Below are 16,640 nucleotides of genomic sequence, written 5' to 3' on the forward strand. Positions count from 1 at the left end.
GTGTGCGTTTAGCGATCAAGCAACTACAGGAGAAGAAGACTTCATCTCATCGCCATTGTGTTTGTTGCTGCAGTGTAAACAAAGGGTCAGGTGTTGCCCCTGCGGGGAGACATTTCTTTTAAAAACAGTGCAAGTGCCAAGAATGTATTTATAAGAAACACCCCCCAAGGGCAAACAGCAATGCTCAGCAAAGCACACATAATGCACGCATGTACACAGGGCGGGGGGGGAAAAAAAAGAGACGGACAAATGCACGGAACGATGAAGAGGAGAGAAGATGAGACGCAAAGAATAAGAGGAGGCTCCAGAGGAACAACCTCAAAGCCGAGCAGAGATCTTTTTGCACAACGCCTGATGGTTACCATCATATCCATGTGATTGAGTTATAACACCCTGCACCTCATTTCTGGGCACCAGACTCCACCAGTAATACCAGACAGCTGGGAGGCAGAAAAAGCAAAAGTGCAGTTTAACCGTTTCACTGCCAGACAGAATTGAGTTGATTGCGGTCGTGTGACTAAAAGCGTTCTCTCTCAGTCTCTCTATATTAGTGTTTCACGCCAATGAGCAGTGATGAAAGTGTCACTAGACCTCACCCAGTCACACCCGTCTCTACCGCTACCTGACAGATCACTGATCGTCTTTGTGATTTCACACTAATGTCTTCTGCGTTCTGTATAATCTGCGCCTTCCTGAAAGGAAACCAAATGTTCTGATGAAATTGATTTAAAAATAAAAACTGAGGCAAACACATGTGGTTTATCTCATCACTGGAAATTCTAAAAATGAAAGCTCACCACTTCTGGATTGCATCGCTTGTGCAGAGGGGATGTTTTTTTTGTAGAGGTTTTGACCACAAGTGAGTCTGCATTTCCCCCTTGCTGCGTCCCTCCTTCCCCTTCGCTCTCATGGGAATGTAAGGGGATTAAATATGAGGGGTAGAAGACACAAAACATGTCATAAAAAACATTTTAAGCAAGCATGAGTGAATCACAACCCTTACATATAATTTCAAACTGGCCAGTGCAATGCCTCTGCAATAGTTAAACACATCAGAACTAATAAACCAAATGACAAAAGTAGCGTTTTTGTTGGATACATCTGCATCCTTCGCTCTCATTACGCACAACTGCCATGATGCAATTAAAGAGGATTAGCGACAGGAAAAGAGGGCATGCAAACAACGTTAGCTGGTTTATAACAGGTATGATATGAAAAATAAGAAAACCGTGGTGTGGTGCAAATGTTGACCACAAAATACAATAAATACAACAGTGGAAACAGAAATGAAAGAGTTGTGATGAATGTTACAAATGGAATCGAGCCTGACGCATACATTTAGTGGCGTGGTTCTGCTTTTCAATTCATTTTATTCTGTTTTAAACTGAATTATTGTACATGCAACTTTTGCTAAACACCGGACAGCGTGGCCAAAAAGGGACAATTTTGGGATGAAGTCCACTGTCACGGTAGCAGAAGATCAGCAAATCAGCAAACTTACTCAGTAATATTAGTTACACTATATGGAATAAAGTGTTAGCCAACATGAGCTACTGGTCACACCAGATCAAGCGAGGCTGCAGCAACAAACAAGAGAAAATTGAGAAAAAAGTGCATTTTATTGCTTTTCATTTGAAAGAGGAATATTGAGTTAATTTTGCTTTTAAAAGTTTTGCTTAAAACAAACTTTTCATATCAGTACAAATGACAATTTCAGAACCGTTTGAGCTCAATCAGCAGCTCGGTTAAAGAGACAAAAGATATTTTTAACACGTTTCAGATTCACAAGAGAGACTGACCAACGTGGAATCTACCAAAACGTAAAATGTGCAGAAGTGAAATGCCCGGTGTCAGTGTGTTGATGAGTGTACACAGAGTATGTGTCATGCTACTGTGGGACTGAAAGGAGAGTGAGAATCTGCAGGTCACACAAATGAGTCTCTTGTTTACAACGAGTGTCTGTGGTTTGTCGTTTTTCACAAGACTCTGTGTTTAATGTCGTGGCTTGATCTGTGTAGTTTGTAATGTGGCAGTTAACTTTGCTACGCGCTGTTAGCGGCGCTCCATATGTAGCGGACCAACACTACCACTAATAGATAACCTTTACACATACATTGCACCAAATGGTCTGTGGGCTGTGATACGTCGGTGACTAACAGGAATTATTGTTTTTAACGTCTCAATGGCGTCAGATGAAAGACATCTTCTCTCGCACAAAAGGTTCAGTGAAAGGACTTGAGAACAGCAGATACGGTAAATGATGCGGCAGACAGGCAGCAATATCTGCCTGTTCAAGGACTGGAGCGCCTCTCTTGATACACAGACTGGCACAAGTGATCTAGGAGCCCACTTACTGCTGTGAGCGAGGACATCAATGCACAGAGGGACGAGCGGCACTCACCTTTGCACTCGCTCACTTTGCTTTCTTGGTGTGAGAACAACTATACATTGACAGGAAAGTTCCTGTCTGTCTGTGTGTGTGTGCGCGTGTGTGTGTGTGTGTGTGTGTGTGTGTGTGTGTGTGTGTGTGTGTGTGTGTGTGTGTGCGTGTGCGTGTGTGAGAAAACCCAAGCTGGTGAACCACTTCTGGTAAATAAAATTGAAGTGGGCTTTGCTGGTGTCATCTCTGCATTTGCTGTGAAAGCAGATAATGAGGCTGAATTCAGACAAAGCTTTGAGGGGCTTGAATGACTGGCGTGTATTATGACTGTATTCCCTCTCATTGGAGGCAATTTTGACAATGAGATTATTAATATGTTAATGTTGTACTACGTGCTTTGATATCATAGCACTGATACATTGCGATGCGTTAGGGACTCTTAAAGCCACGTGAATGTAGGTCTACACATTAATACAGCAACAAGCTGAAAACAATGAAACCAGTAAACTGGGACAGCGTGGGCATCGTCGCTCTGCTGCATTATCAAAATGTACATCTAATGAATGAATGAATGAATGAATGAATGGGTGAGAAACTGATTTGGAAGAACTCCTCACGTTTTGGAGCAATCGCAGAAGTTAAATATCGAAAGACTCACGAATCAACAAGACGTAGACGTTCATGATCAAAGGTATTTTTCGGGGGCACATCATGGCATCCACTTCTGCTCACATCTCTCTGCTTTATTTCCAGGAAGCAATGGAGTCTAGAAGTGCTGAGTCTGGGTGAACATCGGCGAAGGTGAGAGCAGCAGAAAGCGCCTCGGGCGCCTACACAGTTTCAGCCGAACTCGCACCATTGATCTTCTCCGGTAACCACACAATTAGACACACTGTCCTTTCCTTGCATCCGCTTCGAGTCGCTGTGATGAACATTTATCGTAATGCAGGTGCTCTTATTGCAGGCAGGGCTGCAGTTAGCAGACATACAGTCAAATAAAAGAAAGGGACCGACTTAAACTCACAAGACACATTAACTATTGTTACTACTATAAATCTGACTAATGAATGTGTATGAAAAACGTAGAGAGAGAGCGAGAGAGAGAGCGAGAGAGAGAGCGAGAGAGAGAGAGCGAGAGAGAGAGAGCGAGAGAGAGAGAGAGGTGTTAGAGATTAACTGGAGAGAGAGAAAGAATAGTTCTTGGAAATCCGGTTTCCTGAGTGTATTTTGGGGGTTTCAAACTGCTACCACAGATAAGCCCATTTAACCTTTATTTATTTTCTATATCAGGAACATAATCTACCATTCGTGACAACTGCCTCTGCACTGAAAGATAAACACAGCCAGCTCTCATTTAAATGACCTGCTGGGAAATTGTGTAGGCTAAAGTGAAGCTCTAACCTCAAACCAAAACCACAGCTTCTCATTGTACGCGCCGAGTGTAAATAAGCCAAGTCATTTAGCAGCAACCGTGATCAATCTCACAATGTGCCCTCCTGTGAATGAGCTCTCCTCCTCACAGGAGGGCAGAGTTTAGTACAGAGGAAGGAGGAGGAAGGAGGAGGAAGGAGGAGGGAGAGCGATATATACACAAGGTCACACTTTTTATTTTTAGAGAGAGAGATGTAGCAGAACAAAAGATATCTTTATTCCAAACATTCTTTTTTTTTGTCAAAACATGACGCCTACATTACCCACAATGCAACTAAACCACGGACATGAACTTCAGTATCAACTAAACCGACATGCAGCACACGTCTAGGACGAGCAGTTTTCCTTCTATTCTACTTCTGTGCCGCCGACAGTTGGCCAGAGATTTGGGTGTGTTCTGCTAGTAGCGGCTAGTGTAACAACGACATACAAGTACATACAGTAGTACTGAAGTAGTACTACAAAACACTGAAAACACAACGATAGATATGCAACAACATGCATGCGAACAAGTGCATGCAAGGAGAAGTTCTACTCGCCATATGTGGAGTCCAAACTTAACTATAAAGGCTACTTCTTAATAAGATGTGCAAACGTCCGACAAAACCACTTTAGTCTCTGTAAATACGACTTCAGGAGATGTTTGGTCCAGCATAAACAACAAGTCTTCATGCTAAGCTAAGCTAACTGACTCGGGCCTGCAGCTTCGTCTTCATCGAAGAGGTACGAGTTTGTCAATGATCTTCTCTGGGTCTCACTCGTATTCCTTTTACGAGTGTGACCCAGACTTCTAGTAACGGTTGTGTAACGGACGTGCGTTAGCATACAAGCACACATGAAGAATTCATTTGTTTTTTTATAAAGAATACCTTGAACAGCAACCCAACACACTGGGCTATCTAACACCCTGTATGAAGAGCTGCAGGTCCACTCGTCCTATAGAAGGATAAACGTGTGCAGCCCCTCGTGAGGAACCTCTGCTGGTCTGCTGCGTCCGTTAGCATGATTCCCGACTTGAACCTTTAGCCACACTGGCACCGCAGCTGGCCCATGACAGCGGCTTATTGAGGAAATGAAAATGCGGCGCACCGAAATCCTCCACAGCCTGGCCTCCTGCCACCCAACAGTCACTTCTCTTATTTTGTCACAAAGAGGAAGTCTCGGCAGAGGAATCAAACATCCGCATTATATACACATCCCACTAAATCAGTTGCCATCTTTGTGTGGCTTATTGTAGCGTAAGGCTAATATACAGATGCCCAGGTGGCCCTCTGATGCCTAATAACACTGTTTTAAATGAGTATTTGATGTAGTACGGTTAAAATACATTAGACTGTGTCTCAGCGCTGTGAGCAACCTTTTAGTCACTTACAGTATCTATCAGCCTTCATAGCTACACAGTCACAGCAGACATATGATGTGTCTTGTTTGGGTGTGTTTGAAAAGGGACAGTTTGACCTCTGTCACTCAACTCTTGCTCTCGTTTGATACCAGCGTGTCGTACTGAAAAAACTCCGAGCCTTGTTCCTGATCGTAACAAAACATAGGAGGCCAGGGACTCTGAAATACATCAAAATAACAGCCTCACAGTGAACACTGCTATATACGCTCACAGTTTCCACCCCTCCCACTCATGACCAAGTTCATATTTTTGTCTTTTTCAAACAAAAAGACAGCTCAATTAATAAACCAAATGGGCATGTAAAATCAGATTAGACCTAATTAAACCCCCCACTTCTTGCTGTTTGCCGTTTTTTTTACAGACTGGCAGAGTGACAGGGAGTTTAAGCATCCGTGTAGATGAAGGGGAAGTGGGAAGGACAGCTCCATATGCGTTACGTCAGCCCGGGGGGACAGCTGGGTCCGACTGTCTTTTCCTGCCACACTCATTTGGCCCCAGCAATCATCCTGTCTTGTGCTAAAGGTCTCTCGTCGCTACAAGGCTCCTTGGCACTATCTGGGAGCTACAGACGAAGAATATGCTGATTAAACATGCCTTCATTAAAGCGATTACATGCACAAGGCCGTTCAATTTCCCACGGGCAGCCAGATAACGATGAGGGGGAAGAAGTAGGAAAAAGGGCTTTTGGTGCAGGGATGGGGTTTTGGTTCGTGGGGGGGGGGAAGAGGGATTGACGACGGCTGCTTGTTAGCGTTAATTTAAGTGACCCACACACTCTTTAAGGACTAACAGTCTTCTGACTTAACATGCTGCCGTGCGAGCTGTCCTCTCCTCGCGGGGACAGCCAGCTTTTCTTTTTTTTTTTGCCCCCCGACGAACACCCTATACCTGACTCACCACACCTACAGGCCGCTTCCAGGTCAGCGAGCTTCCAGAGCGGAAGACCTTGCCAAAGACGCAGCAGCGACGTTACTTCTGGTTCATTAAATGAAGCCGGGCAGTGTTTTAGTGCCTGAACGAGCTGCGGAGGTTGTGGTGGGAGGCGAGAAGGAGAGGAGGGAGTTGAAGTCGCGATGAAGGCCGAACGAACATCAGCAGCTTTCAGGCGTTGCTCAGTTGTGTCCTTTTCTGACAAAAGTTTTGTTTATGAAGTGAGTGAAGGACAAAGAAGATAGTTCTTTTGATGAATGGGTATTCAAGAAAGCCAAATCAATTATTTGAGCAAGTACAGACAACCCTAATTTTGTGTATCCAAACTTAATGATTTTGAAATTCACCTCACTCTGTGGTTAAAACCAGCTCGGCACAGCAGTCCTGGCTGGTTCCAGATCATTGAATTCAGCAAAAACTACATTTGGGAAGCGTGATTCATAACTGAAAGAGACCAGATGTGTTGTTGACATTTAGACTTTCTTATAAATGACACACTTGTAAAGTATCATCTGACATATTCAATTATTTCCTATCACGTATGCTACTACCTCACACAGTTGCCTTCTGTCTCCTGGGCACAGCCAGCGGTCGTCACGTGACGCGCCAACAGCCAACGAGAACAGAAAAGCGTCTTTATGCGGCGTCGCCACGGGCCGCCGTCTGCACCGCCGTAGCTGTTTGCACCTATCCGCTCCTCCGTTGCTTCTCGTGTTGCTCATATTTCTGCCGCTGCTTTTGTTCGTTGTTGCCCCACTGTCGACCTGAATCACACCGGCGCTCAAAGACAGTGACAGAATCGCATGTATGAGGTGTTTGAACCGTGCGCCTGTGAATTCTGGTGCACAGCCGCATGAAATGGTGTGCATGCGAGCAAGAAATTGTTCAGAGCCTCAGAGCCAATTAAAGGTCTCAAGTAGGAAAGTCCCACGTAAATAACAATATATATATATATATATATATATATATATAGTAGACGATAAGCAAAAGAATACTTGCTTATCGTCCTCACTCGATCTGATTTAAGGTTTGAAATTGTCGGTCACATATTCAGACAAAAACAGAAGAGCTGGCTGACAATATATTTAATCTTATGAAATATTTCTAAGAATCTTCCTCCTATTTATGATCTAATTGGATGCAAATGTTTTAACAAACCACATGCGATAAGCGGTCACGTCTTTGTGACTATAGTGACCTTCAGTGAAGTGGATGAGGTCACTCTGAAACTGGAACTGACCACCGGGTGATACTTCACTCCGTTTCCCTGAAACTACTTCTGTTTCTCTGTTTCCCCGAAAGTTTCTCCTCACATCACACCGCTGATTCAGTGGGAGGAGCTTGGCCTAAACTGACCGCCGCGTAACAGCTGGACAAACTGAGGGAGTGTGACAGGATGCGGTTGTTGTTGCTTCAGATATTCTAAGGAATTGGCTTAATCCAGTCGACATGCAGCAGGTCAGGTGAGGGCTAACTGGTACACCTGATTACTCACTTCAGGTAAGAAAAGGTTCAACGGTCAACCTGGTCTCATTGCATTAAGGAAAGCCAATTTAAGAAGAAGAGTTTAACCTGTTTAACCTCATATTCAATATCAAATTAAACTGTTACAGGCCGGGTATCCATCACAGACACATTACTGCTCAGCCTGTGAAAACACGTATATCTATATAATCTCTTTTGTGGCGCTGAATCAGAGCATAAGTCAGAGCAAAATAACCCAGGTGAGGTCATCAGGTTTTTTTTCGTCATCTATGTACACACTGAGTTTGTTAGAAGTTATTTGGAAGGCCGGGGGGGGGGGGGGTCTAAAGAGAGATGCTGTTGTGTTAATTCTGGGAAAAGTAGGATCCTGTGTTCTCTTGAACTTGACTTGTACTAAAAGTCTGAATATCTCTTAATCCTAAACTCACCCCTCGCCCCTTTACAGCCCAGACTACAGACAACAACCGTAAAATGTCCGTTTAATTCCACCACAACAATCACACCGTGAGTCCAAAAAATAAAGTAATTACCTAATTTGCCCCAAAATGTCCTCGCTGATGTCTCTCTGGTCAACTGTGAAAAACAAAACAGAAAATATAGTTATGATTTGACTGTTTTACCCGCAGTGACACTCCCATTATCTTCAATGGGAAGTGAGACAATAATGATTTCACTATTCCATTAATTTAATTCACAAACAACTTATTCAACTAAGAATAGCCTCATCTTGAAATCTTTGAATCTCAAAATGAATATATTCGAAAAAATATGCTTGATAAAAAGAAAGAAAAAGAAAAGATGGATAAGGTGCTGCCATGATGAGAAAAACACACAAACACACACACGTGACCTGAGGATAGGTGGCAAGTCGGACTAGACGATGTGCGTGGGCGCACGGCCCTCTGGGAAGTGATTCAGAGGTCATTACCATACAGAGAAGACAAAGACGTCTTTCTATCGAACAGGTGTTCAGTCCAGGGGACATGTCTTTACTCTACCTTAAAGGCTCAGCTGTTTGTTTACGCTCCCTTTATTCCTATTCAGTTCAGTGCACTTAATATAAACAGTGAAGTTAGAGAAGACAAGAAAAAACACACAATGGCTCCAATTACTACTACTTTTAAATGTTTAATGATAGGCAGCAACTACCGTATTGCTACAATATTAATTAGAAGTGCCGGTTTGTTGTTTCATTAGTAGCCTATTAACTCTTTCCAGAAGGCTACACTATAATATCTTTAAATATTGTTCTATTTGTATTACATGAGTTGCGTCTATGTCTTCCTTTGCCAGACAGACATTATCCTTCATGCATTTTTTTGAAGACATCACGCCCAAGAGTTTACGCCACCTACCCGTCCTCTCCCTGCCTGCAGGGTGAAGGCAGGCAGCAGTGCGCCTCCTCCGCCTCCCACATCCCGGAGCGCTGGAAGCGCGCCAACATGGGATTGGCTTCCCGCTCCTGTCAAGGGTGGAACTGGTGCGCCAGGATACCCAAATATGGACTGTCCGATATCAGCTCGGGCCGCGTATGACTCAGCACCGGACTATATATCCTTACCGCTGGGGATTGTTGTTTAGAGCGAAAGGCAAAGCGGTTGTTGGGAGTGTTGTGTTTCTTAGGTGCCCCAGTAGGTCTCCAGTTGGATAAGGCTCCTTGTGTTTTTGGGTGAGCTGTGAGACACATTCAGACGTACTTGTTCATAAACAGTAAGGCGCGTGGATGTGCCCTTGCATCTATTTTACCTTTGGGTTGAGTCCCCCCACCACCACCACCCCACGCCGGACAGACCTCGTCTGTTTACGATCCCTTGATCCTGGCAACTACGTCAGCAAGTGTATCTGACTTCCCGGAGGCGGGGACCACAGAGGAAACAGCCAATCAGCAGGCTGGTAAAAGCGCATGAGGAGCCGGATGATATAAGAACAGCAGAGCGCGACGGCCGCCTGTCATTACAGAGGAAACAGAGGAAACGCTCAGTTTCAGAGCAGAAAAGACTCTCCTACGCTCGCGTGGAATCAAAACATCTGAATTAGTCACTGGACTCCGCTTTGAATTCAACTAAAGGCACAAATCGACGACTTGGTACAGTACAGTTCCACTATTTTGGAAGTTTTGCTCTGTTTTTGATAGCTTTGGTCTTCAGTATAATAATACAGCGGGACTTTGTGCTGGAGATTGAATCAATTGGGACACTAAAGCCTCGGTGTCCACGCAGCATCTTTTGCAGCGCACTCTTGTATTTGACTTGTATTTTGAAATATGTCCACAATAATGGAACAGCCTTTTTATGACGACTCGTTTCTCTCTGCTTATGGCCATCCAGGCGCAGCCCTGCCAGACTACAAGCTGCTAAAGCAGAATATGAACTTGAACTTCCCCGATTCATATCGGCACTCAAACTTCAAGCCACAGCACCTGCGCGCCGATAGCGATTTCTATTCGGCCGGGACGGCGGACGTGGGCTCACTCAAGCTCGCCTCTCCGGAACTGGAGCGACTGATCATCCAGAACAGCAACGGGGTCATCACTACAACGCCGACGCCTGCCCAGTACCTCTACAACCGCGGGATCACAGAGGAGCAGGAAGGCTTCGCTGAAGGTTTCGTTAAAGCGCTGGACGACCTGCACAAGATGAACCAGATGGCTCCTCCTAACGTGTCCATCGGCGGCGTTGCCTGCGGCGTCGCCGGCGGGGTCGTCTGCTCGACTCCAGCCTCCGTGTTCGGCTCATCCATGCAGCATGAAGCGCTCGAGTACACCACCCTGAGCAGCTGCAACACGAACCCCGGTCTGTCATCCGCGGCCAGCTATCCCTCCACCACCATCAGCTACCTGCCGCACCACCAGTACCACCAGCATCCCCAGGCCATCGCGCACGGATCTCACCACTTCCAGCACTCCCTGGCCGGCGCGGGCATGCACTCGCAGCGGTACGGCGGGTTGAAAGAGGAGCCTCAGACGGTCCCGGACATGCTGAGCAGCGACGGGTCTCCGCCGATGTCCCCCATCGATTTGGAGAACCAGGACCGCATGAAAGCGGAGCGCAAGCGGCTGAGGAACCGGCTCGCAGCCTCAAAGTGTCGGAGGCGCAAACTGGAGCGCATCTCTCGTCTGGAGGACAAGGTGAAAGTGCTGAAAACGGACAACGCCGGACTGTCAAACACGGCGTCCGTGCTGCGGGAGCAGGTGGCCCAACTCAAACAGAAAGTCATGACGCACGTGAGCAGTGGCTGCCAGCTCATGTTGGCGCCCAAAGTGAAGTCTTATTGAGGAAACAATGCACTTTTTAAAATAACACTGGACATGAACTGCACTGACAACACAATGAACATTGACTTTATACATTGTCTGTATACCAGAGAACTGGACCAATGTGGTTTCTACACGACTGGAAGAGGCGCAGCAGAAATCACACGAGACTAAAACACTTGGGGCATTTTTGAATACGATTTTAAAAGTGTCGTCTTGGCTTTGCCTGTTTACATTTTACTTTAATTGCGATCTGTGATACATTCTTATGTAAGTTATTCGTGTTCGTCAGGCTGAGCCTGACGAGCCTGTGTTTTCTACTTGTACAGTATATATTTAAGTAAATGAAATTATGAACCTAAGCCAAAATGTGTTGTTTCTTATTGAGGTTATTTAAAACCGTCACCTCTTCGGGTGATTACGGTAATTCTCGTTAGCGTGACCACAATTGTTGTCAACGAGCTCTTCTTGTCAGCAGTTAAGTTGCGCTTGACGTTGGAGACGTCCCAGCGTAGGATTGTTTCCCAATTGACGTACATACATCAGTCCATATATGGTCAATTTTGCTGTCAAACGTCACACAATGAAAAGGTTTCCGGGAACTCCCTCCTACATTACCCGTCAGAAACGCTGCGCTCTCCCCTTCGCACCACAACGTGCGTGTGTGTGAGCGTGTGTGCGCGTAAATGAAGAGGCTCGTCAGTGACTGGTTTATTTCAGTTTAGGGACTTTCCCCATTCTGCTTTCAATTTCCCAAAACAAGTCGTGAGAACACCAGCTCAGGAAAAAATGGTTGATAAAGAAGTTCCAGACAAATAAGCAGAATAGACTTTCTGATTAAGGGCTTGAAATGACAAGAACTGAGGCAGCTAGAAATACACCAAATACATGACAAACAAGGTGTGAACTATGACCCCAAAAATCAGGATTATTTCATCTGAAGAGTGATGATGCAATCTGTTTTTAAGACACACACACGGGTTTCTTCCAATGTTACTTCCTCAGAATGACAGAAAACTAAAGCATCGTCATTGTCCTCTAACAGTGAGGAGCAGCTCAGGCTGACAGTCACGCAGGTCTGTGTTTACGCACGTCCAACAATCCAATCTTTCCCAACGAGCTCCGGTGCCATTTGGCAACGTCAGGTTGTTGAGCTGAGTCAAACTCAGCAACTCCAACATTAACCAACACTCCACCGCCTTGTGACGTAGTCTGAGCCTCAGCCGGGCACAGGGCCCAGGGGCTCATACAACAAACTTAATCCCAAAAATGTCTGTTAGCGTAACTCTTCCAAGTTGTGAAGTCACCGGACTAGTAGAAGAGATCCGGGAAGAACTACGGCACCATCTAGAGGGCACACGTGGAACGACGTGCACAATGTAAAAAAACACACTTAGGTCACAATTTATCCACTGTTTTAATAAAAGATGGTAACAAATCATTCAGTTACAGCAAGGAAAAATATCAATACTTTTTTTTTTCTTCTTCTTCTGAAAATGGAACAAAACAACAATAGTTTCAGTGCTCGAGACTATGACGTCGCCCCACCAATTGTACACCGGACGTACAAAGATAAAGATTCGCAACAAAAAGATTCATCTAACAGGTTTAGACATTTTGTCGGGTTTAATACGTTAGATTGGACGCCATAAGATACTGCTTCACAGGAACGCCTCTCGTCTGAAGGCAAGCACTACGGTCAGGAAGTCAGCCAGAGGACCTTCACATTCACTGCTTGGAGAAGAAGTCTTTGCTCTTTTGGACGTCGGGGATGATGGTGTCGCTGCCAGGTTTCCAGCCGGCGGGGCACACTGTGTGGCGGAGAGAGGGAGGAGTAACGTTTAGCACAATGTGTAGCGGACAGTGAACTCCACATAGGCTGAGGGCAAAGTACGTGTGTGTGAACACCCCCCCCGAGGGCAAAACAAACAACCTAATTTAAAAACACGTTTCTCCAACTGTTTTACATGATAGTTGTGATGTGTGCAAAGAATCGAAAATTACACAAATAAATAAAGAAGGAAGGAACAGTACAACTAAGCATTGTATGTAGTAAGAGAGAGAGAGAGAGAGAGAGAGCACGGGTTTTTATTAACTGAAGCCAAAACAACAAACGGGGGTTTCACTCACCCTCTCCGTATTTGTCAGTGTGCTTGAAGGCCTGGACCAGGCGCAGAGTCTCGTCCACAGAGCGACCCACGGGCAAGTCATTGATCGTGATCTGCCTCAAGATGCCCTTGTCGTCGATCACAAACAGACCCCTGACGGGCACAAGTGAAGGTTTAAGTACAAACATCTCATGATCTCGTGACGGGGACGGGGGCAGCAGCAAAACATATTTTTAGCACCTAGAAGAAAGTACTACTGGAGCCATTATATCCTCCGTCCACAGCAGTACGTTGCTTTGCTCCGTCTACTTATATCAAGCTGCCACTGCACCACTACTGGCCTTTCACTTAAAACCAAAAAGGCAGGGGTTTTTTTTTTTCTCCTGACCTGTACGCGACGCCGTCGTCCTCCTTCAGCACACCATAGTCCCTGGAGATCGTCTTGGTGAGGTCTGCCACGAGGGGGATCTTCATGCTCCCCAGACCTCCCTGCTTCCTTGGTGTGTTGATCCTGTGGGGAAGAAACGGCAAAATCAAAAACCCGTTTACAGGCCGTCAACCTGACAAGACAGCATTACTCTCACTTCTGATGTACCGTACTTAAAAGCGCGCCAAAATCTAACCCTGCATCAACAACCGCCGCAGAGACCGTTGGCTCGGGACTTATCAAGACGCCGCAGAGCAGCACAGCGACGGGAGATAAACCGTGCTGCTTCACATCCGACCCAAACGGCTTCTCTACGAGAAACAGTTACGGAACGCTCGTGTTCCTTTGTGTCTAACAGCTTTTGTCTTTGTGTTCATGTTTAGTATGATATTTGTGGAAAGACCGGCGTTGCCGTTGATGTGTTGCAACGAGAATAAAATACATTTTCACAGGTCACCTGCAAAATTAATAACTGAAACAAAAGCAGCTCTGCCTTGTCTACTTGCCGACACACGTTGGCCGCACGGACGATGATGTCGCAACAATTGCGGTAAGACTCGTTTTCTCACCAGGCCAAGTGGCTGAAGTGAGAGTCCACGGAGCAGCCGATCACCTCGCAGCCGACATTGCGGAATTCCTCCGCCCTGTCGCTGAACGCCACGATCTCGGTGGGACAGACGAACGTGAAGTCCAGCGGGTAGAAGAAGAAGACCACGTACTTCCCTGAAGAGCACAGGAGCGAGAAAGAGGAGATATGACCCATATTAGATATGAAACTAAAATGTAACAATAAATAAGCGTGAAATAACACCAAGTTACCTTTGTAGTCCGACAGCTGGATGTCCTTAAACTGTCCGTCCACCACAGCGGTGGCTTTGAAGTTCGGGGCAGGCTGGCCAATCTTAGCATTTCCAGCGGACATGGTGACGGTTTGCAAAAATGCCTGGGAGGGAGAAACACAACAACAGCACACATATAATTTACCAGACAATTATTACATCTCATAGGCGTGCCCCGCTGGGTGGAGCCCCGAAAACCACAAGTTTAATAGTATTTCAGCCTGGAGGCTTAAAAAGACACAAGACGGGTTTCACAGCTCGAAGGCCTGTTCAGTTAGGAAAACCGTGTGAAGTCACATGCAAGTCATGTTGATAAGCCCGCAGGAACAATAGCCGATTAAGACGCTTACGTAACCATGCTACGTAAAATAAAAAGGACACACGTTGATATCTTGTAGACATGATTTATAAAAAAAAAAAAAAAAGTGTAGGTGTGCGTTTTTAAATAAAGTTTTGATATGTGCACGTATAGACAAAAAAAAAAACGCAGGATGTAATTCGTTAAACTAAACACAGTATTGATCCAACCAGGCCTTCAAAGCAGCCACGAGGCAGTTATTATGTTAAATAGTTGCAGTTTGACGTTATATTTAACAATGTGTGTATATATATATATATATATATATATATATATATATATATATATATATATATATATATATATATATATATATATAAAGACAACCCTCGTTATGAGTCAAAACCAGACAAAAAAAAAAAAGAGAACGGTCCTTTGTCTTCTCACTGGTAAGACACGACAGTCGTGACCGTTGGTCAAAGTCCAGCGCTAGTAGGTCAAAGATCTACAATTTAAAAGTTTCAAAATGAGGAGGAAAGAAGTAAACGTCGCACAATAGCGAGGAGGAGGGAGACATCGAGCAGTCTGTCTCTGTCTCTCTCCTGCAGCACCGGGGACAAAGAAAGAGCCAGAAACAGGCCCAAACACTTAAGAGGAGGCGAGCGACTGACCCGCACCGCCTCGGCTAGCTCAACATTAGCTTAATGTAACGTTAGGGAACCGGTATTCTTTTGTCCGCCTCTCCTTGTCCCGGAGGGGGGGCCCGAGCCGAGCAGACACGACGTGAACCACCCGACGGTGCCGAGAGACGGACGGACGGACGAACGGACGAACGAACGAACCCTCGCTTCACACACACACTCACCTGTCTTTTAGACGTGAAGCCGAGGAGGAGAAGTTTGCAGAGCGGAGAGGTCTGCTGCTGACAGGGGGGAGAGCTCTCAGGGAAGGGACGGTTGAGTGCAAAGAAGGGGGGCGGGGCCAGTTCTATGTCCCCGGAAGTGAAATGTATTTATATTTCAAAGTCAAGGTTGAGATTGGAGCGTGTTATCCTGTGTTGCTTTGCCGGCAGGTGAACCAAATTACCTGATTAGAAAGACATTAATTGCATGCATTAACGTTGTGTATGTATAACGTCCAATGGGGGAAGCTGTATTTACTCATATGCTGTAAGTTGTTTGAAGTAGGCATGTTTTACTTGAATACTTCCATGTTATTCTACTTCCTACTTTAGCTCTTCAACATTTTAGAGGGAAATACTTTTTTAACACAACACAAAATATCCAATGTAAATGTTACACACACACACACACGCACACACACGCACCATTTAAAAGCTGTTCTAAAGCTTTTGCCCATGTCACATGGTCCTCATCTGTATATTTAGTTTATTCTGTTGACTTTTTATGATTCTAGGAATTCTCATCTACGTTGACATACAACTTTAGTCACATTGAACTTGACATACACATCATGTTTTGTTGTATTAAAAAAAAAAAATGCATGTTGTTTTACTTTGTCTCATCGCCACACATCATAACACATTTATGAGGTCAGTCAATAGTTTTATTGTGAAACACAATACTGATCACGAAGACCGGAATGGCCGTGAGAAAAAATGTCTGATCCTCTTAAAGAACAAGGCGAAACAGCCCACCGTCTCACTGCTGGTCTCCACTACAACCTCTGAACAACAATAAAGACGCAGGATGTTAGTTGGAACAAAATTATAAACACAAGGAGACTGTGAGGGCTTTAGACATGTGACTTACCAGGCTGGGTATGTGCTGCTTTGTCCTCAGCATCCTCAGGCTTTACAGAGACATTTTCTGGATCAGTAAAAACTGTTTCCTCATGCAGAGTAATGGCCTCGATTGCAGCGTTGCAAAGTTCAGAACTGTGGACGATGTTCGTCTGTGAGGAAGGCAGCTGAGGGACGTTTGGCTCAGCCTCCTCCAAGGCAGCCAACAGCTTTTCAAAGTCCATGTCTTTGCTGCTGTCAGTGAGCTGCTCCACATGCTCCACAGAGAAGAACGGATGCTTCAGCACATCAAGGGGAATTATTCGCTCGCTTTCGTCCACCAGCA

At 45.3% G+C, this 16,640-nt stretch overlaps 2 protein-coding genes across 3 annotated transcripts; one reads left to right on the forward strand and one right to left on the reverse strand.

Moving 5' to 3' along the window:
* The first annotated feature begins 9,219 nt into the window (after nt 1-9,219).
* Nucleotides 9,220-11,243, forward strand: LOC137886465 (transcription factor JunB-like). 2 transcript variants are annotated; one of them, XM_068728928.1, is made up of 2 exons: nt 9,222-9,714; nt 9,956-11,243. In XM_068728928.1, exon 2 carries the CDS (start codon nt 9,994-9,996, stop codon nt 10,900-10,902), a length of 909 nt encoding a protein of 302 aa, XP_068585029.1. In that variant the 5' UTR covers nt 9,222-9,714; nt 9,956-9,993; the 3' UTR covers nt 10,903-11,243. The 2 variants fall into 2 exon arrangements, with proteins under 2 accessions (XP_068585028.1, XP_068585029.1); XM_068728927.1 differs by having other exon boundaries at nt 9,220-11,243.
* A 1,036-nt stretch (nt 11,244-12,279) lies between these two features.
* prdx2 (peroxiredoxin 2) lies at nt 12,280-15,526 on the reverse strand. Its single transcript, XM_068728958.1, has 6 exons — nt 15,419-15,526; nt 14,236-14,359; nt 13,986-14,139; nt 13,378-13,500; nt 13,012-13,142; nt 12,280-12,692 (listed from the first exon to the last, which is right to left on the reverse strand). Exons 2-6 carry the CDS (start codon nt 14,336-14,338, stop codon nt 12,610-12,612), a joined length of 594 nt encoding a protein of 197 aa, XP_068585059.1. The 5' UTR covers nt 14,339-14,359; nt 15,419-15,526; the 3' UTR covers nt 12,280-12,609.
* Nucleotides 15,527-16,640: the final 1,114 nt, after the last annotated feature.

This window comes from Cebidichthys violaceus, unplaced genomic scaffold (assembly GCF_023349555.1).
Source record: "Cebidichthys violaceus isolate CVI_PGR_0920_01 unplaced genomic scaffold, fCebVio1.0.p SCAF_44, whole genome shotgun sequence".
NCBI classification, from domain to species: Eukaryota; Metazoa; Chordata; class Actinopteri; order Perciformes; family Stichaeidae; genus Cebidichthys; species Cebidichthys violaceus.